General features: G+C 48.2%; 2 protein-coding genes and 1 long non-coding RNA gene across 5 annotated transcripts; all 3 read left to right on the top strand.

Moving 5' to 3' along the window:
- The first annotated feature begins 660 nt into the window (after positions 1 to 660).
- toe (twin of eyg) lies at positions 661 to 10,381 on the top strand. Of its 2 annotated transcripts, none has more exons than XM_015187328.2 (6): positions 661 to 1,298; positions 4,700 to 4,957; positions 7,234 to 7,374; positions 8,564 to 9,007; positions 9,073 to 9,257; positions 9,475 to 9,975. In XM_015187328.2, the coding sequence occupies exons 1-6, from the start codon at positions 1,025 to 1,027 to the stop codon at positions 9,865 to 9,867; spliced, it is 1,695 nt and encodes a 564-aa protein (XP_015042814.2). In that variant the 5' UTR covers positions 661 to 1,024; the 3' UTR covers positions 9,868 to 9,975. The 2 variants fall into 2 exon arrangements, with proteins under 2 accessions (XP_015042814.2, XP_002134862.2); XM_002134826.3 differs by having other exon boundaries at positions 663 to 1,298; positions 9,458 to 10,381.
- A 5,817-nt stretch (positions 10,382 to 16,198) lies between these two features.
- Positions 16,199 to 17,179, top strand: LOC26533296 (uncharacterized). Its single transcript, XR_004469974.1, has 3 exons — positions 16,199 to 16,330; positions 16,389 to 16,477; positions 16,539 to 17,179. It is a non-coding gene; the product is annotated as an uncharacterized lncRNA (long non-coding RNA).
- Positions 17,180 to 17,947: 768 nt separating this feature from the next.
- ArfGAP1 (ADP-ribosylation factor GTPase-activating protein 1) lies at positions 17,948 to 20,398 on the top strand. 2 transcript variants are annotated; one of them, XM_001353357.4, is made up of 5 exons: positions 17,949 to 18,344; positions 18,489 to 19,039; positions 19,099 to 19,303; positions 19,406 to 19,465; positions 19,550 to 20,398. In XM_001353357.4, exons 1-5 carry the CDS (start codon positions 18,285 to 18,287, stop codon positions 20,072 to 20,074), a joined length of 1,401 nt encoding a protein of 466 aa, XP_001353393.2. In that variant the 5' UTR covers positions 17,949 to 18,284; the 3' UTR covers positions 20,075 to 20,398. The 2 variants fall into 2 exon arrangements, with proteins under 2 accessions (XP_015042811.1, XP_001353393.2); XM_015187325.2 differs by lacking the exon at positions 19,406 to 19,465 and having other exon boundaries at positions 17,948 to 18,344.
- The last annotated feature ends 1,014 nt before the right edge of the window (positions 20,399 to 21,412 follow it).

Below are 21,412 nucleotides of genomic sequence, written 5' to 3'. Positions count from 1 at the left end.
CCTCTCTCTCTCTCTCTATCTTTCCCTCTCTCTCTCTGGTTCGCTTCCTTTGCAGAGTTGTGCGCAGGCTTTTACTGCTCTCTCTCGCTCTGTCTCTGTCTCTCTCTTGCAAGGAGGATTGAGTGGACAACACGCTAATCGGTTACGTTTCTGTTACTCTGACTGGTTGGCCAGAGCTGCGCGAATTCATTGGTTTTCCTCCGGCCTTGCCATCAATGTCCACCCTAATGCACTTTTTGCATGGGCTGTACGGCACAGGCCGCAAATACCGTTAGGTCAGTAAAGGATGGCACTGCAAAAAATCGTAATTCTCAATTAAAGGGCAACGCAACCGGTCGCGCCTTTGGGGCGGAGAGTTTGACAAATAACAATGCACCAGAACCCGAATGTCGGGCTAATTAATTATTGAACTTTTACAACAGCGTTTGTGTCTGCCTGCCTGCCTGCACAGTTTATGCTCAAAGATAGCACTCACTCCGCACAGCGCTCAAACGCGCACTCTCACTCGCACTCGCACTCGCAGTCGCAGTCGCACTCACACTCAAACGCCGACACTGTAGCCACTGTATCCACTGTGTATCCCGTTTCGAATGCTCGCTTGCTCAGCTCAGTGCTCAACCACAACCACAAGCAAACCAGAATACAGCCCCACAACAGCCCCCGCCCGCCGACCAGCTGCAGGTCGGCTGCCCCTCTCCGCCCTCACCCGGACAGGCGCAGGGGCAAGCAAAGTAAGTCTCGGCTGGGGCCTGGCCACAGCTTGTTCACAATCCCAGTCGGCGTGAGTGAGCGCGCGTCGGCGACGGTTCCGGTTCGCGTTTCGATCGTGTTTTTTTTTTCGGAGAACCCCGACGACGACCGACACGGTGACGAGTGCTGCGAGGCCGTCGGAAAAACAGTTTTTCTAATTTCCCATTGGCTTCCCGACTGGAGATGCCACCTGCTGCTGCCTGACGTGTAGGTAGACGACGGCCAGCCTTCCAGACAGCTCTTCCCCCTCGACCATACAGTTCTGACGCGGGGAATGGCTACAACAGTGACCAGCACAACTCCAGTCCCAACGAGGACTCCCACAAAAGGTGCCACCGCGGTTGCCACTTGCACCGCCATCACAGCCCCAGCCGTGCCGCCCAGAGGCCCGGAATCTCCGGGAGCCATTATGCCGACGGCCAGTGCGGCACCCGGTGTCTCCCTAGCCATGACAGCGGTCCCAATGCCGTCGCACGTCCATCTTCTGCCCGGAAGCGGTGGCCAGCCGTCGGCAATGACGCCCGTTTCGCCCACAGCCGCGCCCACAGGTGAGTGGTAAGGTGGTGAGGTGGTTAGATGGTGTTGGGGAATGTGCACCCCTTCAGAGTCCCCTCTCCTCCGCGTTGCACGCTCCATGGCACTGCGAATTTGGGTGAAATTCCGTGAAGTGACAGGGATACGGGGGCCCCAGCAAACAGAAACAGAAACAGTTTAAGACAAAGACCAGCCCCAGCCCCAGCCCAGCCACAGCCACAGCTTCAGCCACTAGGCAAATGCCTGCTGGAAAGTGCAATGATTTGGAAATTTCACAACAGCATCGCAGCGGCAGCCACAATAAGTTGGAGTATATACATATATACAAGATATATACATATATAAACATACTCAACGGACAGGAGACACAACTGGCAACTGTTTTGGTCTTTCGCACATCAGTGGCAATTTGCTTTGCACAAGTATGGGTTGTCAAATAAAATTAGTTCATGTCGCGGCGGCCATCGAGGGGCCACTCACAGTCCGCAGACCGGGATGAGACGGTCGCCGGCGGGGACGGGGGCGGGGGCATGGTGCGAGCAGCGGGCCAAAGCTTTGACTTGTCTCTAGAAGGTGTTGGAAGTTGCACAATAAATAAATAATTATAAAAGAGCTCAGGAACGGGGGCAGCGAGACACAGAGAAAGGCAGAGAGGGAGAGAGTGGCAAAGCAGCATGGGACGCACACACACACACACAACGGAGGCACCAACGTAGCAGCCGGAGCCCAGGGACAGGGACAGGGACAGGGAGGGGGCATCGGTGCATGGACGGGTACATGGGTACATGGCATACATTGAAGTTTAAGCATAGGGCAGAAACCATACTTAGGGCTCTCAGGTTACGTGGTGCGTGTATTCGCATTATTCTTAGAAAGCCAAGCGTATAAAAGGTGTGCACGATGATTTTCGAAGAGTGGAGGAGAGTGCCCCGGAGGAGTCACCTCAGAAATTGAGTGGAGAGTGCAGTCATATGTATGTCCCCCGGGATCGTTATGTTACGTTATGTTGTGCAGCAACTAAAACGCTGGGGGGATATAGAGCATCTATATCAGAGCGATAGAACATGGAATAGATGTTCAATAATCCTTCAGACAGGCATACACATGTCGAAAACTGTACTGATGATGTACGACTTTCCTCAGTTCATCAGTATATTTTATGTAGAAACGGAGCCAGATTGACCATCGTATGGCCTAACGAGAAATAATCATGGTTGTCGATAGCTAGATAGATAGCCTCCTGCAGACTCATTTCGCGCGTGCGCCTACCCCCGACTCACTCGCTTCGCTCGCTCGCGCCTTTATGAGTAAAATATCGGATGGAGACAAGGACGAACGACCCAAAACTTGTTTATATAATAGAGAGAGAGACATTCATTCCTTTAGAAATATATTATTTACAAGATATAATATTATTAGGTATGATTAACCCCCATTTCTTAAAGGATCTTATATTTAAATGAACTAGAGTAAGTTCGAGCTTTACCTATTTCGATTTCCATTCCTTCAAACCGGTTCATGATAGGATTTTCCCGATCTCCACAGAAAAATATCAACCTAAAGGCCTAAAGGCACAATAACCATTTATAGGGAAACGAATTATACCAAGTTAGAGGTGCCATATTCCGCAGCAGATTCCATTCAGCGTAGGGAAATGCTCTAAGATCGCCATAGAGCGCATAGATCGGATCGGCAATAAAAACCAGAAGCCTTAGACGACGAGTAATGCGCTGCGCGCGACAAACAAGATCAGCGAGCACCAGGCGAGGCGCGGGGCCCGGCGATGAGCAGGAGGATGGGGCCTGGGGCCTGGGGGGCATGGACTTGGATGGAGATGGAGATGGGAGCCACGCATAAAAAAAGCGAGCCACCACTTTAATTTATATGCAGTGCCGGGAGGGAGCTGCGCAAAAACCTACCGGTAGCAATAAATCAAACTATCAATTGAATTCCGAGGCGATCATCACTTGTGGGGAGCGCGATTCGTTCCCGATTCCCGATGCCCGATGCACGATGCCCGTTTCCGAACCCGATCCCGAACGGCATTGGCATCGGCATCGCTTCTTGTTATAAGTCGCACGGTGACGTGCCAGTGCGTCGTGCGGTGGCAACATCTGGAGCGTCTCCGGGGGGAGATTCTGCACGGGAGGACGAGGACGAGGACGAGGACGGCAGTTCCCGCGATTTTAAGCCGCTTTTGCAATTGACTGAGGCGCGTCGGGGCAGTCGGAGCTGTCGCATTGCCACTAACGTAGTAAATCATCGGTCGATCCTGCTCCCAGTCCCAGTCCCAGTCGGACCTGGTCTCGTTGACATCCAGCTGCTGCTGCTGCTGCTTCTGGAGCGCGGCATAAATCAAGCATAGCCAAAGCCATAGCCGCAACCACAACAATTGGTGCAACATGCGAATGCAACAAATTGTCCCCCGTAGAAACTGGCGGCTGGAACTAAGCGTACGAGCAAGTGGGGTCGCCGCATCTGCATGGGCTTAATTAGTGCAGGAGCACTGCCATTGCCAGATCGGAGCGGCCCAATCGGTCGAAGAAAGAGCATACCAGGCGGCTGGAACTTGCCACGGCTGGAACTTGCAACTGCAGCAACTGCAGCAACTGACGACTGGCGACTCTCTGTGGCCACACAGGGAGGTGGATCGCTCCAAAAAAGAGGTGTTAAAATGTGTGCAGTTCTCGCGATCAGATAAAATGTCAAAACGAACATAAAAGCTTCTACATCTGAGGAATGGCCAATTGCTGGCAGCACAGTGACAGGCGATCCGATCCCCGATCCGGGTCCAATCCAAGAGGACCGACCGGCAACAAATTGCCAGCGTCTGCAGAACGTCAGGAATTCCATAAATTCCGACTGCAATCGGCAGTGGCCGTCGATGTCGATTCTGCCACTGATTCCGCAGCAGTGGCATCAGTAGCAGCAGCAGCAGCAGCAGCATGAGCAGCAGCCGGTCCACTAATGGACCACACCGCGTCCATTATGCCCATAAACGCTGACACTTCCGCCAGCGTCCGGCTGTCCGCGGTGACCATCTCTCCAGCTCCAGCTCCAGCTCCAGCTCTGACTTTGAGTCGAACCTTGGCTTTGGCTTTGACGTCGTCGATCAACCCAGCAAGCCGAAATTTGTCCAACCATCTCATTGTCTCATCGCCCGACACCACATCACAGCCTCCAGGCTACAGGCTACAGGCTTCAGGCCTCTCGACTGTCGCTCGTTGATCGCGCTACAAATTTCTTGGTGTTTCTGTGTCACGCGCGGAATGCCGGCAACAGCTTCGTTTAAATTCCAATTGACATTTAATGATTTTCGACCTCCCCCCCTTCTCGCTCTCTCTTTCTCTCTGTTCGATCTCTTCGAGTATATCCCTTTTCGTACTTATTTCTTTTGGTTTCCTTCCAATTGCAGCCCTCACACAGCCGCACAGCCTCAGCCCATCCGCGCCAATGATGGCCCAAGGAACACCACCCGCTCCCACGATGGGCGGACTCTTCTGCGGAGGAAACGGAAACGCACCTGCGACGGCGACGGCGACGGCCACCGCCACCAATCTCAATGCCTTGGCCTCCCAGCATCGCCTGCTTGAATTGTCCCGCTTCGGACTGCGCGGATACGACCTGGCCCAGCACATGCTCTCCCAGCAAGGAGCCGTCTCCAAGCTGCTAGGTAAGCAAGGGGCAAAGGGGATGGGATGGCAAGGCCTAGCCAATGCAATCAACGGAGTCATCCGGGTCCGATTTGGCATAACCGATTTGGCGGAACCACAAAACACCCGCCCCAAATGCAATTGCCATGTGTCCCGCCGCATTAGCGCCCCAAGCGTTCCAATCGATTTGCTTGGGCTCCGTTGTTGGGGTCACGTATACACGACAAATCGATTGGCCATCGCCTTACCCCCAGTTGCACCTGGCCAGGGGCAGACCACCACCACTACACCACACTCGACTCCCACCCCACCCCACCCCACCCTCTACTCTACTCTATCGATATCCACAATCAGAACTAGGGCCCCGAGTCTTCAGCAGCCGCACACCTGTTGCCACCTGAGAGTGCGACACTTGACCATGTCATTTTCAATTTGCCACCGAGTTGTGCACTCCAAACAGCTCATACATATACTTTCGAAAACCCTCAAATTAACAGAGCCCATGCCTCTCAAGGGGGAACTTGATATCTCGATAAATGAACTTGAGGTTCTCTAAATGCAGATTCCGAACCAACATGAAGATAGATCAATTAGGAAAACTGCTGCAGATATTACAGATTTATGTGTTATGAAGATTTTCTAAAATTTATAATGACTCAGAGTCTTAGACAAGCTATTCGACAAAACAGATCACAGAAGGATACAAATAGAAGCGAATTTCGTTCTTCTTTTGTAGTAGGTCGCCGATATAGCCCCGAAATATTAGATGATAATGTCATAAGTCTATCAGGAAGTCTATCGAAAGACAGAAGAATATACTCCCAATTCTATTATAACAGTATTTGTCAGCCCATAGGAGTGCTCATCATCATTCCTTCATCCAGTTCAAACCCCTGCGCCCATCAGCAAGATATCGAATCAAGGGATCCTCTCACTAATCTCATCTTTTTGTTCCCAACTATACAAAAAAAGAACAACGGTTGAACCGATGAAGCCATGTTTTCGTGATTCTTCCTTCCAAGTGGCAAAAATACTGTGAAAATGGATTATCATATTCCTGGAGAATATGTTAAAGAACAATTAAACCATTGTCAAGGTTTTCTTATTGGTGCTTTACTAGAAGGCAGTCCTCGTATTCATGATTATTCTGATACAGCTGGAGATCCCAAAATATGCATGTGCTCTGAAGGTTCGATATGCTATGCAATCCATAAAACTATTATTTAGCGAATTAATAATCCCTGAAATAGCGAAATTCCATCTGAGATTCTAACCTGACAGGGGCATTATCATCCACTACCATTGACTGTGCCACAACGTAGTGTGATGAATGAATCGGCGGCCCATTCACAAATATTCATTAGCGTGGCCTCAAATCACACCGTCGAATCTATACACACATACATATGTACATCTGTACATAGAAAGATATGTATGTAAATTTGCGGGTGCGAGTCACTTCCATTTTGGCCAATTCAAATTGTGCAAATAATTTCCGTTTTGTGCAATAAGCCATGTACTTGTGCCTACACTGAAAGAAAGCAACGGAAACCAGTTGTTGCTCTAGCCACATGAGTTTTTCCAATGGAAATACTGGTTCCCCTTGTTCCCCTTCCAGCACCGCAGCCCCCCTCTCAGCGAACCCATTGATCTATGGAGTCTGTCTAGAAGAGTTTTCTCCGGGTGTAGTTTCGCTGCTCAATTTACAAGATAAACGCGCGCGCCTGTCAACCGCTTCCGACGAATTATCATTTGAGCTGCGACGAGGCTGTGACTGAATCCGAGTCTGAATCTGACTCTGACTCTGAGTTGGAGTCCGATTCCAATTCCGAGAGTCTGAGAGCTTGTGGCGCTGATGTTTGTCAAATATTCAAATTAGCGCTCTGTTGAATGATAATGGCTGGCGGCTAGCGGCTCCCGGTCCGGGCCCGTCCCGTCCCGTCCCGCTCCCCGGCTTAATTGTCTAGTTAGTTAGTGGCAGTGGGGCAGGGCAGGGCGGGGCAGGGCAGGGCAGGGCAAACAGGTAGCTCGAACCCATAGTGGCACACAATGCAATGCTGCCGGAGGGCTTTTGACCCGCTCGACTCGAAACGCCCACACGGGAAGAGAGCTGCTGAACAATGTGAAAATTATGCGAGTCGCACAATGCGCTAATGCCCCTAGCGTTATTTCGGGCGAGAGAAAATGATTAGAATGGGGTTATACAACCCCAGTGGAGGTCGGAGGTCGGAGGTTAGAGGTTTGTCGGAGATCGGACACACTCTTATAATATGGCATATAATCTCTATCTTTTCAGGCACCCTGCGACCACCTGGCCTCATCGGCGGCTCCAAGCCCAAGGTGGCCACCCCAACGGTTGTCTCCAAGATCGAGCAGTACAAGCGCGAGAATCCAACGATTTTCGCGTGGGAAATACGCGAGAGACTGATCAGCGAAGGTAAGTCAGATTCGGATGCGGAACAATAGGGCCAGATGATCGGGAGTCCTTCCCCTGCCCCCTGCCACCTGCACCCTGCGCCCTGCCCTCTGCTCCCTGCTTCCTGCCCCCAGGGCGGGACACAATGAGAGTAGCTGAGCTAATTAACTGACAGGGAACCCCCGAAAGCGAAATTGCACAACAAATGACAACGGTCGCGACAAGAGTAGTCGCCGTCGTCGTCGTCGTCGTCTTGTGTTGTGTGCGTCCTGGTCTGAATGTGGATCTGGCTTTGGCTTTGGCTTTGGGTTTGTCTCTGGCTATGGCTCTGGTTCTTGCTGTGGCTTTGGCTTTGGCTGTGGCTTTGGGCGGGCAGTGCAGGTTTACGCGCTTCTTCAGCAGAGATGGGGAGACTGACAGAACCAGAAGCAGTTGGAATAGCAGCAGCAGCCGCAGCCGCAGCAGCAGAAGATCAGCCATCAGGCATCGATCGGGCCATCGGTCTGGATTGATGTGTTTATGGTGCTCGTAATGCGAATGCTTTGCGATTTATCCGCGATCGGATAGCCCCCGTTTCAAGTCCAGTCCCGAGCGAGGCTCATTTAATGTTGTAAGAATATACTGTTTCAGTGGCGTAGATTTAGATTTATCGATTGGCTAATTTATGAACATCCGTTCCGTTCCGATCCGTTCCGAAGACGGGAGTGGAGTCTGTGCTGCCGGGAGCCCCATCGATGCCGATTGATATGTAAATGTGCTCACATTTGTGTCACTCATTTCGGGGTCCAGTCCGGTCCGTCTGCAAGGGAACGATAATCAGAATGGTAGCCAGGGAGTCCACTAACCAACCAGCCTCCAGAAGCCACTAACCAGCAAAGCAGCAGAGCCAGCAACCAGTTGACGGCAGTTGACAGTCGCCTGTGGGCAGTGGACATAGGCAGTCAGTTCAAATCGCTCGGGGCAATGAATCGTTCCGATAGCCATCTCTCACATGAGACGCACGAACACACAGGCGGAACTGGCGCTGGCACTGGCACTGGCGGTGGAGCTGGAGCTGGACCTCGGATCAGAGGCAGATTCGAATCGCGAATGGCCCTCTCATTACAGTCAATCTTGGGCTCATTTGTTCGGGGTCATGAGCGGGTCATGACGTACAGCATCCGGTGTGCAGTCCACAAGCATTATCATCCTCTCATGCCCTCTCCCACAGGTGTCTGCACGAATGCCACCGCCCCGTCGGTGAGCAGCATCAATCGCATTCTGCGCAACCGCGCCGCCGAGCGGGCCGCGGCGGAGTTCGCCCGAGCCGCCAGCTACGGCTATGCCCTGCATCCCACGCACCCACATCCCTACACGAGCTTTCCCACGTGGCCCGGCCACCATCCGCTCTGGGGTGCTGTGCCCCTGCCCGCCGGCGGAGCCCTTCCCGGCAGCAGTAGCTACGGCAGCGACGGCAATTCCAGCTCCAATGCGAACTCCCACACCACCAATAGCAACAATACCACCAACGGGAGTGCCTGTGGGGAGAGCAGTGCCGGCAGTGGACGGCTCTCCTTGCCGGCCCTCTCGCCGGACTCGGGGAGCAGGGAGAGCAGGAGCAGCCGCTCCCCGGAGGCGGATGCAGACGTGGATACAGACGCCAACCGTGTGATTGGTGAGTGGTAATAGTGTGCTACGGGCTGTTGAGTCCCTGCTAAAAGAACCCACTCCCCTCGGCAGATATTGAGGGAGAGGACAGCGAGTCGCAGGACAGCGATCAGCCCAAGTTCCGCCGCAACCGCACAACCTTCAGCCCGGAGCAGCTGGACGAACTGGAGAAGGAGTTCGAAAAGTCGCACTATCCGTGCGTGAGCACCCGCGAGAAGCTGGCTGGCAGGACCGCGCTGAGCGAGGCGCGGGTGCAGGTGAGTGCGAGTCGGCCTCTGATTCGGATACGGACTCAGATTCGGTTTCCGTATCCGTTTCGGTTTCGGTTTGTGGCCTCTGAAATATATGTACCGTCATTGCCTACTAACCACATCGATTCAGAAGCGAACACACAGACACAGCCCCCACTCTTTCTTTATCAACTAACAAATTGTCTCTCCGTCGATTGATCAATTAGGTTTGGTTTTCCAACAGACGAGCGAAATGGCGGCGCCACCAACGGGTCAACATGCTCAAGCAGCGCGACTCGACATCGACCTCAACATCGCCAACGCCAACGCCAACGTCAACGTCAACGCCTGCTGGAGGTCCACCTCCAGTTGCATCGACGCCCGAGCCTGGTCCTCAGAAGCCGCTGGAGCATCACGCGTATCCGGGCCATCGCCATCTCTACAACACCAGCCACATCAGCAGCAGCAGCAGCAACACCACCACCACCTCCACCACCTGCAGCAACAGCAGCAGTTCCCACAACAACAGCAACATCAACAGCAACAACTTCGTCCTCGAGGTGGAAGCAACGCGGGAAGCGGCACCGGCACCTCCTGCCTCACCCACAGCATCAGCTCCATTATCAATGGGCGGTGAGAACAGTGCGTTCCGTACCCTGCCCATGCCAATGCCCATGCCCATGCCCATGCCCATGCCCATGCCCATACACATGCCCATGTCGATGTCGATGCACATGCCGATGCCCATTCCCCAGGCCTCGGCGGCGGCCTTCGCTCTCAACTTTGCTCGCCAGTACATAGCCAAGTACATGGCCACGCCGCAGATGAATCCGATTGGCCTGGATCTGGATACAGAGGAGCAGGAGGAGGAGATCAACGTGGAGCACGACGCAGAGGGAGGCGCAGAGGAGACGGCATAGAGCTACTACTACTACACATACATATTTACCCATCCTACAGAGTGATGATCTATTGGGGCCATAGGAGGCAGGGCTCTGTCAGGCAGTGTCCGTTTCCTATCGCTTTCAATGGAGAATATTTAGTGCAATTTTATTTTTTTTTTCAATTTTTTTACTTAATTTATTCAGTTTTTACGAGTATCTCTAACCGCGTGCTGAGTACAAATAAAACCGAACCGAATCTATACAATACGATGACATGCGTGCGATAAATTCTCACGAGTTTCGTATAATTGGTTGGGAATTCAGAAGATGACACCCTTCGTCAGTGAAGGGAGAGGAGATCAGAGAGAGAGAGAGAGGGAGAGAGGGGGAGAGTCAGAGGGGAGCCCGGGGGCACAACGCGCATTCGAAAATAACTCAAGTGGACAAATCTGACAATTTTGTGGCTACCAAAAGCATTGAGCAGAGCAGAGGCATCGAGACAGACACCAAGACAGTGGCACAGGCACAGAGGAACAGAGGCACAGGCTCCAGCTCAAACTCGAGTACCTGGCATCTTCTTCGAAGCGAGCGAGCGAGCGACTGACCGACCAACCGACCGACTGACCGACCCATCTGAGGCTTCATCTGAGGCTGGAGCTGGAGCTGGGCCTGGAGCCGGAGCCGGGTGATTAATGTGGCTTTAATTACATGCGCTGAGAAGTCGTCGCCGTCCTCGTTTTTGTCGTCAATGTGTATGCTCGGATGGATCACTATAATTATATAGATGGCCGAATTAAATTTTAATTTAACGCCTGTCAAATCAGAAAACCACTTCTATAATCGTTCGCTTAACAGTGTTCGATCCCGATCCCCAGCAAAAGCAGCAGCAGCACCACCACCACCACCATCACCACACAATATCCACACTCGCTGTCCGATCGATCGACTCTCAATACTGAAGGGAAGCTGAAAGAATCAATCGAACGAACCCTGCGCCAGCCACCATTATTGATTGTAATGAGCCACCGAAGGCGTCAACTCCAGCGTCGATTTCGATGCGTGATGATGAAAGAAATACGCCAGCCTGCCTGCCTGCCTGCCCGCCTGCCTGCCTGCCAAGAGAATGCAAAACAATTAAAACCCCATACCTGGGGCTTTTGATGAGTCGTCGAAACAGTGTACATTGTACTCTATACGTGGAGGGAGCCCCCATCCACAGCCACGGCATCGAGGAGGGAGCCCGCCCGTCAGTGGCCGCATGGAGTGGCTTTCACTTGGATTGCTTTTGTGGCAACAGCAGCTCTGGCGCTTTGTGCAGCTTCTGATCTCGGTTTTGAATAGACGAGCATCCTCCTGAGAGTCGTCGGCGATACTATAAGAACTCTGAAAATTAACAATTGGGTTAAACGATTTAATGATTTTCCACTATAGGAAATATAAATTATACTTTTTGATTCCCATCAACTCCATTCCCTTTCATATTGTCTTATACATATGCCTGATTCTCTGCAAAGTAGTTTCTCAGCCCAAAAGACTATCTGGTTTTTGCACAGACCCTTCTTTTTACTTGAATCGAAGCCGTGCAGATCGGATTACTATATCAAATGGCTGTTATAAAGACGATAGGTCAAACACAAGTACTGTTAGAGTATTTTTTAGAAGAACGTTTTTGTTTTCTTTTAAAGATGCATTACAAAAGTACAAAATTGTAGTTTAGATCCAGTACGAACTTAGCTTTCTTGATTTCCTGTGCAAAATGTGTAAAAATTCAATAAAGAATACGAATTTCCTTCTTCTTTAGCTTGCTTTGTTTATATATTGCACATATTTAGTAAGAACATGTTTAATTTTGAGTGTAAATACTTTATAAGAATGCAAATCGAAAGTCGTTGAATGGGGGCTGGGGCTGGGGCTGGGGCTGGGGCTGGGGCTGCACATCATCGAAGGAGAGAGAGAAAGAGAGAGAGGCCTAGCAGCATCCTTGCCGGAGCGGAGCTGTACCTGTTAATTGCCAAAGGCGTTAGTATTAAGTGGTTTTCGTGCTTATTATAAATATCTCTTAATTTTCGCCATCCCCACACTGTGGAGCTGTGAGTGTGTGAGTGGCAAAATCTTGAAATGGCAATCACCGACAGAAGCAGTCGCAGTCGCAGTCTTGGGACCAATACCAATCCCAGAGCCAGAGCCAGTGCCAGAGCCAGATCCAGAGACAGGGCCAAAGGCAGCCAAGTGGACAACCAACGTCTTTGCAGTCGCAGTCGCAGTCGTTGCTATCCCTGTCGTCTGCTTTGTTGTCATTATGTTGTGTTATTTGGCACGATTTGTTAAGCTAAGGAGAGACCTCAACCTCAACCTCTGCTTCTGCCTCTGCCTCTGCCTCTGTTTCGCCTTGTGTCTCTTCCCTGAGACTGGGACTGGGACTGGAACTGGGACTTCTTGGCCCAGAGCTGTGCGCGGTTGCATGATGCTGCGGATCGATTGGGCTTGAATCGATCAGCGACCGACCAGCGGCAACGGAATGGCAAAAGCGTCTTCAGTAGCGATCACTACATGGCATAGGACCAGAGCCGACCGAGCCCCTCTCTGCCTCCTCCTCATCACTGCTGTGATAGATGCCGCCTTCCTCCTCTGGTCCTGGTCCACTGGCACTGGGTGCAAGAGCGGGAGCCAGGCTGGCGTCGGACCGCGCAGCATATAATTGTCGCATGCAAGATCGCGGCCATCGACATCGACCGGCAGCAGCGGTGACACCGACACCCAGCTCCGAGGAGGACATGAAAGGTAACGCATTGCTGCGGCGACGGGAATAAGTAATTCACTTAACGCTTTAATATCGCTGATAAATGCAGAGCAATCTGCTCCCTCCAGCTCCAGCTCCGGCCGAATACATTTCCACTTAATTGGTGCAATTTCCAGCGATTTTTATTTTATTCGCATGCGTCTCTCATTCGGAGACGGAGACGCAAATCCCCATCCCGATCCCGATCCCGAGCCTGCCTGGGCAGACTTTGTGGCTGCGGCGTGCGAACATATCGAAGCCGCTGTGAACTGGCAGCAGCCGCTCATTTGCATAAATTCAAATTCATTTGCACGAAAATGAGAATCGAGCATTGTTTTGCACGTGTTGACATGTTTAGGAACAGAGTGGAAAGGGTCCACGTCCACCGACACCGACACCGACACCGACTGACTATCCTGACCGGATGCTCTGCCCAAACGATGATGAAGTGTGCATCCTCTGAAGTCGGAGATCGACCCATCCACCATCCACCATTCAGCAGCGACGAGCGACCAGCGACCAACGAAGAGCAAGAACCATCGACTTCTATGCGAGTTTAATGCAAGCCCAGGCCTATAATTTGATCGTATCCACACAATAACTCAGGGCATACCGATCCCGGCCGCTGAGCAAAAGTGCAAAATGCCCAGTGGCGCTGGTCGACTGTCTGGGGCGGGGCGGAGCTCGGGCCAGAGCAGTGACAGAGCCGATAATGGATGCGCAGCAATGCCATTTCTGGCAGTTGGGAGTGCACTTCGGCTCCTGATAAGACCACCAACGGCAGCAGGACCACAGGAACCTTGCGTCTCAGTAGTTGTTGAAAGCGTTGAGCGAGTGCGCAGCCGTGCCCGCCCGGCTCACTTAGCGGGCATGCTCCATAACTCAAAAGGAGCAACCTGGAACCTGGAACTTGCAACCTGGAGCCGTGGAACGCTGGAACCCAACATCTGGGGAGTGTGTGCTGGATCGATCGGATTACCCGGCAGGCTTTTCAATTCAACACATCCTCCAATTATCCAATACCTACATGTGTGTTGTGTGTTGTGTGTGTGTATGCCCCAACTTGGCCCGCCCCCAAGTCGTCTGCGCATGGGCGTGCGACGCAAATTATAGCAAAGAGCCTGACTTGAATAAATGCGCGATTTCGGAAATTGAAAAGGAATTAACGATGGTCCGAGGCCCTGCCAATTGCAGAAATATTGTGCATAATTATATGCTAATCCAGGATTTGAAATATGTTTTGGATGTCATGCCGACAGACCGCCAGACCGACCATACATAGAAATAGAGGGGAAATCTTTCGGGCGGCGCCTTGGCTCGTAATTGGGGCCGTTCTCCCGGTACCTACATACACTGGCGGTAGGTAGGGCCACCCGCGGTCTGTTTGGATTGAAGTCGCTCATGTAAGTAATTTCCCTGTCTGCAATCCACCGACAGACGGTAGGAGATTGATTACTGTTAGGAGTGTGATAAATCGCTGTTTTTATTAACTTTTTCGGCATGACGCTGCAGAAATAGCATTGCATCGCCCCATCTACCATCTACCACACATCGTAGTGGTCGAGTCAATCGGTCGGCACATGAATAGCTTCAATATGGGAATCAGATCAGCGTGATATTGTACAATTTGTTCGAATTCGTCATCGGCCTGAAGACCAAAGGAGAGAGCACATAATTCTGCTTCTGTGGCAGCCACTAATCGTCCTAATATATTTCTTATTATTCATTGAGAATAATCTGGATGAGTTTTTAAAAGGCCTTTGAGAAGATTGGCACAGGATATATTAAATATGTACGATAGGGAAAACGTTGGCTGCTAACAACCAAAATTCATTTAAATTGAGAACATTTTCTGGCTATCAATTATATTTGGAGTTTGATTTTGTTTCTCTGCAAAGAATTCAAAATCTGCGGCAAAGTATGCAAAAATGATCGACTGGCCAAACACTATATCGAGACTTAATATAGCTTATTAAGAAGAGCCCACACACCATTAACCATTTCCTACGGTATATTATACAGTGACGGAGAAACAAATAGCACTGCTGAGTACCTCAGTCTTTATTGTTTTAAAACATGGTCCCTATCCAATATTTTTTCCACTCTTCTGTAATATAAAGTGATGTTACATCTCTTCTCTCTGACAGAAGTGTTTTTACTCCCCCAATTCTAACAGATCTAACAGGCAATTCTCGGAAAATTATCGGTTGCTTGGGCGGATTATTACGAAAAAGTTACAAAAAAATATAAGTAGTTATGGCTTTCAGAAAGCACTTTAATGATGAAAGAAACCAAAGGATCAAACATTTGATTGCGAAAGGCAATACCTATTCAAAAGGAGGAAAATCATCGGCTACTTCAATAAAATATTTCACAATGCTTTAAAATATGCTAACAAGAAGAAACACGTGGATGAAAGGCCGCGTCCTAAAGACAAGTAGAAGAATCTTAAAAAATTAAATCTTGCTTACAAGAACATAAATTGAATGTCCAAAATACGAAAAAAAAACTTTAGACTTAAAAGCATGTATCAAAGCGACTGCAGTATTCGAAACAACACTTGCATTCTGTGGTCCGACGAAAGCCGAATTGTTTTCTTTTTGCTAGAAAAGACTCTTGATCTGACTCACATGTCACATTAGTGAGGTGGCTCTAAGGGAGGTGGCTGAAAGGGAGGTGGCTGAAAGGCAGGCGGCTCTAAGGGAGGTGGCTGAAAGGCAGGTGGCTCAAATCGATAATGGATCAACATGTCTATGGTGATATATAAGGCAGCATCTTTCGAATGGGAAACCAAAGAACAATAAAGATATTTTGGATATCTTGCATGATTCGCGGATCAATAAGGAAAGATGTAAAGATGGTGCGCCACAACAAATTCTGGCCTTAATAATAATCCAATCTGATCCAGATCCAATCTGGAAGATATAGTCATTCTCTATGATTCTGCTTGTTTAGTCTTCTCGTATCTTTAAAAGTCCATTGTGGGGGCGGATGGAGGCAGGGCGAAACTTTGAAATACACTTGGAACAGTACGAAATCACAGGAGTCTCTATCTTTTATAGCCTTTGAGCACATCGGATCGAAGGGATAGACAGACAGAAATGGTTTGACTATTGATGCTGATCGAGAATATATATACTTTATGGGGTCCAAATCTAACATACCCCTATATTCATTTTGATTATCGGGGATAAAAATAAGAATTATATTTCTTTCCATCTGTCTATACTTTTGGCTGTTATCTGTTATTAGTCATCTAGCAATATAGTTACTGAAAGCAGTATAGTAGGTATGTATGCATAAAACATTAGGATTGGCACTCTGTCAGTTTTAATTCAATACAAGTTTGAACTATATTTCATTGTTTACAATCAGATACTTATAGTTCACTGACATAGAAACATCACATTTCATATTTTTATCAAATAAATTCAAGTGTAAGGATTTTAATTCTAAAATATTTATACAATTTAACTATTAAATGGTAACTTGTAGGTGTACTCACGTCGTACCCTTAAGCTTCAGCTTCAGCACCTGTGACTGTACGAACTACACAGACACAGAAGTGGAAACCGAACTCAAAAGTAAGTAATATTTGATTTCAAATACAAAACTATAATTTTCCTAATAAATGGTAACTCACAGGCCCCTTAATAGCCATGACCACGCTATTACCAATTATGTTCGCCAGCTGCGTGCATCTCGTTTTGCAATTTTCGCTCGTAAGCCCGAATAAGGACCAAACCTTCTAGGTCAGCCTTGTATTATTTCTATCCGTGACGTACCTGCTGTACGGCATCGAATTACTACCCAATAAATGGTTCCGTATGGATGGGTATGTCAAGGTAGTGATGGAGACTATCTTCATATGTCGTCCATTTCAGTGAGATTACCATGCTCTTCTGGACTAAACTAAAGGGTCCTACCGACATGGGTCTTCGACACATCATTGAGGCAGATGGCACTCGTTTATTTTATCGTTTATTGTTATTCACCGTGATGATCTCCCAAGCAACCCACCAGTATTACTGACTCTATAACTTCGGATTCCGTGCTTGCGTCTTTCGGTAATTGTGTTAAACTGTTGAGAGCTCTTGAATAACATAAAGCTCTAGCAACTAAAAAGACGCCACAAGAGGAATTTTGAAGAATTCAAAGTATTAAGGAAAATTCTTAAGGCCTTCTTTTATTAAAATTTTTAAATATCCGTACACACTAAAGTAAAAAGCTCGCAGTCAATGTAAACTGTTTTAATGTTTAATGCAGAATAAAATAACTTATATATATGTGTTTGGAAGTCGAATTAGCGCACAGGTGTTCTTTGTTAGTCTTCAAAGATGCTGCAAGATCGGTTTGCACAACCACAAAGAATAAACGCCATTTAACTGATCGATCAAATTATTATCTCTAGCTATTCAAAATGAGCAAAATTTAGCATACCCTTGGAAAAGGGTATAGAATTGAGGACTTGCTTGTCACTTCAAGCTCAAAGGAATGCAAAATCTCATTCTCTGTTTTGAAGCTATTTCAACGAAATGGTGCAGTTTCTTCCTACATAGACCAAGAATATGTATCAAATGCATTAATAGGTCTAAAACAGTTTATTCTGTGAAAAATTCATTATTAATGTTTCAAATCAGCTTGGAAAGCAGATTTTTAACATGAATTAAAGGAAATAGGGTATACAATTGCCCCACTCCATAAATATGTAGTTGATATGTAGCCAAACGTGTAGTTACCGTGTAGTTACCATGTAAAAAATGTACATTTTTCATTACCTTTTTTGTTCAAACCTTATTCTATAAACAATCCAACCTAGATGAGTTCTTATAATTAGCCACTCGTGTACGAAAGTAATTCGTCAATCGGATAAAATTATTTGTTCAGAGCTGAAAGTCTTAGCTAGCTAGTAATATTAAACCGAATATCAAAATCGGAGAATATGATTTCCGATCATGGACAGAGAACGATTAACCCATCGTCGACCAGTGGGTACTACCACTAAGCATACAGTATGGTTAGTGGTTGTATTTTCCGCGGCTTAACTCAAGTTGTTCACTTGTTTAAATAGAGGGGGGTTAAGTGGGTTAAGTTCGAACTTTCAAGTGGGACACGCTTAATTTTTTTTTGCCAATATACTATAAATCTCGAGCTGGGAATTTGTACAAACAAATTCGCAACTCCATTAAATGTGCTTAACTAAGTGGCCGTGGAGACTTGTTGGTATTGAACAGTCCACAGAGGCTGGGGAGTCGTAAGTTAGTGCGTGGTTTCCAATATTGACAGTACACACCGCCAGCGTCAGCAAAAAGTTTCATATCTTCGTATCAGCTGCGAAGACAAAGCAGTGCCACAAAAAGTCGCACGTAGGTAGCTGTTCGTTCTGTTGCTATGGCCAGTCCCAGGACGCGACGAGTGCTCCAAGAGCTGAAGCCACAAGATGATAATTCGGTGAGTCCTCCATCCGAAATTTACTTCCGCCTCATATATATATGCATACATACATATGTACACATCCATATGCATGCTTCTGTAGACACAAGCACGTAGATGTACATATTTATTTTAATAAGCCATATTTTCTATTAAACACAGAAATGCTTCGAGTGCGGCACACACAATCCCCAGTGGGTGTCGGTCACCTACGGAATTTGGATATGTCTGGAGTGCTCCGGGAAGCATCGCAGCCTGGGCGTCCATCTGTCCTTCGTGCGCTCCGTGACGATGGATAAATGGAAAGACATTGAGCTGGAGAAGATGAAGGCGGGTGGCAACCGCAACGCTCGCGAGTTCCTGGAGGATCAGGCCGACTGGAGCGAACGGGCGCCCATAACGCAGCGCTACAACTCCAAGGCAGCGGCTCTGTATCGCGACAAGATCGCGACACTGGCCCAAGGTAAAAGCTGGAACCAAAAAGATGCCGAAACGCGGCTGGGCAGCAACAATAGCCAGAGCAGGAATAGTGGCAACAGAAGCTCGCAGTCACATGCCAGCGCAACAGGTTACGGCGGCTCCGATGGCTATCAGAACGGAGGCGGCAGCTATGGTGACGCCCCAGGCTATCAGCAATACCAGACACAGGAATTTCGGGATCAGAAGGAGGAGTTTTTCAGCAAACGCCAAGTTGAGAACGCTTCGCGACCAGAGTATGTACTCTAGATGATGATTTAATATTATCCGAAATCTCATTAAAATGATCCTGCAGGAACTTGCCACCGAGCCAGGGCGGAAAGTATGCCGGGTTTGGGTTCACACGTGAGCCTCCGCCAAAAACGCAATCTCAGGAGCTTATCGACTCGACACTGTCCACACTGGCGTCGGGCTGGAGTTTGTTCTCCACGAACGCCTCAAAGCTGGCCAGTACCGCCAAGGATAAGGCCGTTACCACTGTCAATTTGGCATCAACGAAGGTGCGTCAGTCGACGGACACCCACCCATCACCCATAGATATCTTTGTTTCTTTGTTGTCTTTATTATTTGTACGTTTTGTTTTCTTCCTCTTTTGGTTGTAGATGAAAGAAGGCACTTTGCTAGAAACCGTTCAGAGCGGTGTTACAGATGTGGCCTTCAAGGTCTGTAGTTTGCAATAACCCCTTTGCCAATTTTAGTCCTCCAAAAGTCCTACAGCACCAGTGTATGCTTATATATTCCCACAGGTCACAGACATCGGCAAGAGGGGCTGGAACAACTTGGCGGGCAGCAACATGTCGTCGCCGCAGAGCGGCTACAACGACCCCAACTTTGAGGACAACGCCTATCAGCAGCGATCGAACTCGGTAGGCGGAAATCTGGCCGGAGGCCTGGGCCAACAGAGCGGCGTGAGCGACAGCGACTGGGGTGGCTGGCAGGAGAATGCCAATAACAAGACGCATCTGACCAGCTCCAGCTCGTATCATACCCAGCTAAGCAGCAACAGTGGCACCGCCTCCGCCGGCCTCACGCACGACGCCGACTGGTCCGGCTTCGAGGCCTCCAACTACCAGAGCGCGGAGACCTCCTACCAGAATGCCCCATCGGGTGGACAGAGTGCCCGCCGCAACATGAAGCTGCAGGACACGTCGGTAAAGCTGAGCGAGGGCTTCGACAATCTGGATGTGAAAAATGTGAAATCAAAACCGGCCGCTCCTGCGGGCGACAAGGCGAACGCCGAGGATGATGCCTGGAACTTGCTAATGAACTAGAGAGCTATTGTCCCTAAAACCGATCCATGTACCCGAACCACAATGTATTTTTTCGTTCGTTGAGTTCTTTTTTTTTTTTGTTATCTTGATGTGAGAACGAAGCTGTTGTGCGCGCATTTAATGTAATTAACAGAAATTCCCCCAACACACTTGTATGCTCCAATTTTAAAACAGAAAGTGCAACTATTCTCGTTCATTTCCACAGTTTAGACCAATTTTATATAGACCTACCATAACAAATTATTTAGCTGAAATATAAGTGTATCTTAAACAACAAAACATTCAGAAGTGGAGAGAAAATACATATTATGTTATCAACTGTAATGGAGTCTTTTGTTGGTCTTTTTTTTTAATTTTAAAGGCCATGCCATCGTAGACGGAATTGAATGAAACGGCTGAACATGACCCTGGCCTCGATTCAAAAAATATGAATATCTGAGCTCGCTGTTAACTTAACATGCAAGGCTATATGGTATCGATACACCTGATATGCTGCATCGATAGTTACACTTGGCGCTTAACAGCACTTTGAATTTTAACACCATGTTGCGGTGTTGTTAAGGGTGACCGTTTACGGTATTTTTAATACTTTTCGGTACTTTTTGAGGTCACAATTGAGCCGACGTTATTTGATAAATTTAATCTATTAAACTTAATTTTCAAAGAACAAATGGTATAAAAACTTCCATACGCAGATTTTATGAATTTTCGCTCCCTCAAATCGTAGCTCCGTGCACCATTTGTTCCACTGGATTGCGTTGAAATCATTTTCGTTCAGTCACTTTCAAACAATGTCTATTTGGCGCTCAAGTTTGGTTGGACCTTTTTCGAGATTTTCCTTCCACAATGTACCTTTTCAGCTCAACAATTTCCATACTCACATACGGCTCACTCCATACTCACTTACGTTGCCACTATTTTTTTGTTTAACTATTTTGTTGAAGCTTTGGTTTAGTCAAAATACAATAAAAGCAAGGACTAAATACTAGCCAATCTTGAAGAAAATGTATTCATCAATGGCCTAAAATTATATGGGCAGAGCTAATGGTTTTAGTTAGTCGGCATTATTAAACGGAATATCAAAATTGAGCAATAGTAACGATTTTTCTCTTACGTTTTATTACGCTCTATTTGTTTGACCTTCTTCGCTAAAACCTTTTTTTAGACTAAATCCAACAAAAGCAAGAGTTTCAAATAAACCAGTCAAGTAGAAAATTGATTGATTAATCGGATAAAATTATGTGGGCATGGCTAAATGTGCTATATAGCTAGTAATATTCCACGGAATATACAAGTCGAGGAATATAGAACTTGAATTCGTCAGTATATTTACGGTAT

This window comes from Drosophila pseudoobscura, chromosome X (assembly GCF_009870125.1).
Source record: "Drosophila pseudoobscura strain MV-25-SWS-2005 chromosome X, UCI_Dpse_MV25, whole genome shotgun sequence".
Lineage (NCBI taxonomy): Eukaryota > Metazoa > Arthropoda > Insecta > Diptera > Drosophilidae > Drosophila > Drosophila pseudoobscura.
The sequence above is the reverse complement of the archived record's forward strand: the minus strand, read 5'-3'. Positions and strand labels throughout refer to the sequence as shown.